This window comes from Neltuma alba, unplaced genomic scaffold (genome assembly GCF_004799145.2).
Source record: "Neltuma alba isolate B1F8T4 unplaced genomic scaffold, ASM479914v2 tig00010746_pilon, whole genome shotgun sequence".
Classification (NCBI taxonomy): Eukaryota; Viridiplantae; Streptophyta; class Magnoliopsida; order Fabales; family Fabaceae; genus Neltuma; species Neltuma alba.
Genome location: NW_021635573.1, coordinates 352,487 through 356,354, shown reverse-complemented (window position 1 = coordinate 356,354; position 3,868 = coordinate 352,487). Strand labels below are relative to the sequence as shown.

The window sequence follows — 3,868 nt, the reverse complement described above, 5'->3', positions numbered from 1 at the left end:
ATATAATGATGAGTATCGTGGTGCTAATGGTGCTAATGACTACCATGAGTATTAAAAGTGGATCCATGTGTATATATTCACTTTTCAAATATAGAAAATAAAAAATTGGGTTCGTGGCTGCGAACCATTATAAATAGGGGCCAAAGGGGCCAAAGCATATCAACACGAGCATTAGCAAGTTTTGCAAAGTGTATTGAAGGCCAATGGAGTCCACAGCTTTCTTCTCCTTCATTTCACCATTTTGGTCTTATGCCATGATCTTCATAATTGCTCTCTTCAGACTCATCAAAACCCTAAAATACCGTCGCTCTACCCCTCCATTGCTCTGCAAACACAAACTCCCTCCAGGTCCCAAACCATGGCCGATTATTGGCAATTTACCAGAACTGCTTTCCAGCAAGTCTGCGTCCAAATGGATACACCAGCTTATGAAAAACTTAAACACTGAGATTGCATGTATCAAGTTGGGAAATGTCCATGTGATTCCAGTGATCGACCCTACTATAGCCTGCGAGTTCTTGAAGAAACAAGACGATATTTTCGCTTCAAGGCCTATCAGCATGTCCACTCATCTCATCTCTCGTGGCTATTTAACTGTGGCCACCGTGCCCTATGGAGATCAATGGAAGAAGATGAAGAAGATGATAGTGAAGGACTTGCTTTCTCCGGCCAGGCATAGGTGGCTTCATAACAAAAGAGTGGAGGAGGCTGATAACCTCGTGCGCTACGTTTATACGAGTCAGAATAACAGTGAAGGAGGCCTTGTGAATGTGAGGATTGCTGCTCAGCATTTCTGTGGGAATGTCATCAGGAAAATCATCTTCAATCAGAGGTAACTTGTATGCATATATTAGTGTAAATAATAATAATAACCTAGTACTCCCTCCGTCATGTTTTTATAAGAAACCTTGGACTTCATCACATAGATAAAAAAAAATTAGTTAAGATTGGTCAAAGACAATAAATGGGTATAAATTGGAAGTTCTTTTTCAAAATACCCTTTTTATGGGGGGAGAGTATAAAAAAGAGAATAAAAAAAATTATAATAATGAAAATTATGAAAGAGAGGGAATGTGTGATGAAGAGAGATGATACTTTGAGAAATGAGATGATGACAAATATATTAAGTAATAAAATAAGTAATTAATGAGGCCAAAATAGAAAATTTGCTATAAAAATTTAAAACAACTTATAAATGTTACTTATATTTAAGAACAAGAAGGAAATGGTAGTTGTTGCTTCTAAAAAGAGAGAAAGGGAATAGTATTAAAAGGACTCAATAGCCTATTAACCCCAAAAAATTCTAAAATTTCACTGGGCCCACTATTAAATGACTTCAATCTAGCTATGGTCCACATGGAATGATTGTGGTTGCATTTCAGAGAAGCCTGAAGTATCACGGCTTTTGAGAACAAGTAAATAAAAAGTTATCAACAAGAGTTGATCCAGTTGGTAAGAAGCCGGCTTATAACTTACAAGGTTGTGAGTTTGAATCCCACTGTTGATGTGAGGACTTTATTGGTAAGTAACTACCTCTACAAACGCTCTTTGAGTCTGAAGGCATACCCTGACCCTGGTGAGTCCCTGAGACCCAACTTACCTAAACTTTTAGTGTACAAAAAAAAAAGAAAGTTGCACATTAATAAGAAGTGAGTAGACTACGGCTTCGCGAGAAAAGAAAAAGAGATAGTTTTAAAGACTGCAATCAAATATGCATGCCTTAACAATTTGCTTTATATTTCTGTACGTAACAGGTGTTTCGGAGAGGGTGGCGAGGAGGGAGGGCCAGGGTTGGAGGAAATAGAACATGTGGGTGCAGTGTTCATAATTCTCAAATACCTGTATGCCTTCTGTGTTTCTGACTTCGTGCCATGTTTGAGGGGATTTGACTTGGATGGGCAAAAGAGACACTTGAAGAACGCTGTGAAGATAGTGAACAAGTATCATGATCCCATCATTGAAGCAAGAATCAAACAATGGAAGGATGGCACCAAGACGGAAACGGAGGACCTGCTCGACGTTATGATTTCTCTCAAGGATGCTGATAATAACCCCCTATTGTCCATGCAGGAAATCAAAGCTCAAATTACAGTTAATGCTCTTGTCTACTTCATATATCCTTCAATTTTTTTTAATGCTTTTTAAGAAGGAGAAGTTTAGAGAACATGATTAAAGCAATCACAAAAATGAATCGGAAGAACTTTATTTATTTTGCAGGAACTTATGTTTGCAACAGTCGACAATCCATCGAACGCCGCAGAATGGGCAGTGGCAGAGATGATGAACCAGCCAGAGCTTCTTCGAAAAGCCACTGAGGAATTGGACCGAGTAGTGGGTAAGGACAGGCTTGTTCAAGAATCAGACATACCAAAACTCAACTACATCAAAGCCTGCCTAAGAGAAGCGTTTCGCCTTCATCCGATTGCTGCATTCAACGTCCCTCATGTGCCTATGCGTGACACAGTAGTTTCCAACTATTTCATCCCCAAAGGCAGTCACGTGATTCTGAGCAGACAGGATCTAGGGCGAAACCCTAAGGTGTGGGAGGATCCTCTTAAGTTCAAACCAGAACGACACCTCTCGGACGATGGTTCAGAAGTGTTCTTGTCAGAAACAGATCTGCGGTTCATAACCTTCACTGCAGGAAAACGCGGATGTCCCGGAATGATGCTTGGGACCGCTCTCTCTGTTATGCTGCTTGCCAGGTTGGTCCATGGGTTCACTTGCAGTGCTCCCCCTCACCAACCAGTTGAACTGGTTCAGTCCGAGACAGACCCCTTCCTCGCTCAGCCACTGATGGTCGTTGCGAAACCAAGGTTGCCTCATGAGGTTTACCTGTTGGGTTAATTTAGCAGGGTAATATAACATTACTACATAAGCAAATTAAATAATCAGGAGAATAATATTTTAAGTATCTCCTTGTCTTTCTGTTGACATAATGATCAGAATATTTATGTATTTGATCCCAGTCCTTTGTACTCTATGCGCAACCTTCGCATATTTGGTCTGTAGACCTGCAATGTCCATAGAACTATAATATAACATATTATGTTTGGTGTGGTGAGATTCAGGAGGTGGTTTATCTGCACGTTTTCCATGATTTGCAATATGTACCAATCACTTATTCAAAACTGACAATACATGTATAATTTTAGTCGTTTCGTTCATCTCGGTACACTATATTTAGTGTACGTAATACTACCTCTGGTCCTTAATATAAGATTTCGTTTGACTTTTATTTTAGTTCTAAATATAAGACCCCAATCCACTTTGTCTCTAATATTTATGCATTGTTTTTCCATGATAGTCCTTTTAATAATGGTAATTCTAGCTAATAATATTGATTAGCAAGGATATTTTAGGAAAGATAGCACCTATTTAGTACAAATAACTAATTTAACTTCTTTCCTTAATCTCCTCAAATTAGTCAACTAGCTCTTATAATTAGGACCGGAGGTAGTATTAAAATTTAGATACATATGAATTTTTGTGTGGATAGCAGTAAATGGGATGGGACTAAATTGGAACCACAATGAACTTGAAGTCACATAGAGCCAAAAAAAATAATAATAATACTAGTAGGGGACAATTTTTTGTACCACAAAGCAGTTTTCCAACTCAGCAGTTGACCTGTTGAAGAGAAGAGATATTTCGGTCGTTTCTGTTGATCGCCAATAGAGTGTGATCCTCAGGTACAGTCAAGGAAGCGGCCCCTTGGGCCTTGGGTGTTAACTGTTAAGACAGCTGTGTTATGAGCACTAAATTGGCCGAGTCTCACAAGCTTGCTGTGATTTACTGCCTATTAAATATAAGATCATAATCTATTTTTTTCTTATATTTATTTATTTTTTTAAAATAATTTTTGTAG

General features: G+C 38.6%; 1 protein-coding gene across 1 annotated transcript; it reads left to right on the top strand.

Moving 5' to 3' along the window:
• The first annotated feature begins 215 nt into the window (after positions 1-215).
• On the top strand, positions 216-2,847 carry LOC114758742 (isoleucine N-monooxygenase 2-like). Its single transcript, XM_028947832.1, has 3 exons — positions 216-832; positions 1,755-2,091; positions 2,218-2,847. Exons 1-3 carry the CDS (start codon positions 255-257, stop codon positions 2,845-2,847), a joined length of 1,545 nt encoding a protein of 514 aa, XP_028803665.1. The 5' UTR covers positions 216-254.
• Positions 2,848-3,868: the final 1,021 nt, after the last annotated feature.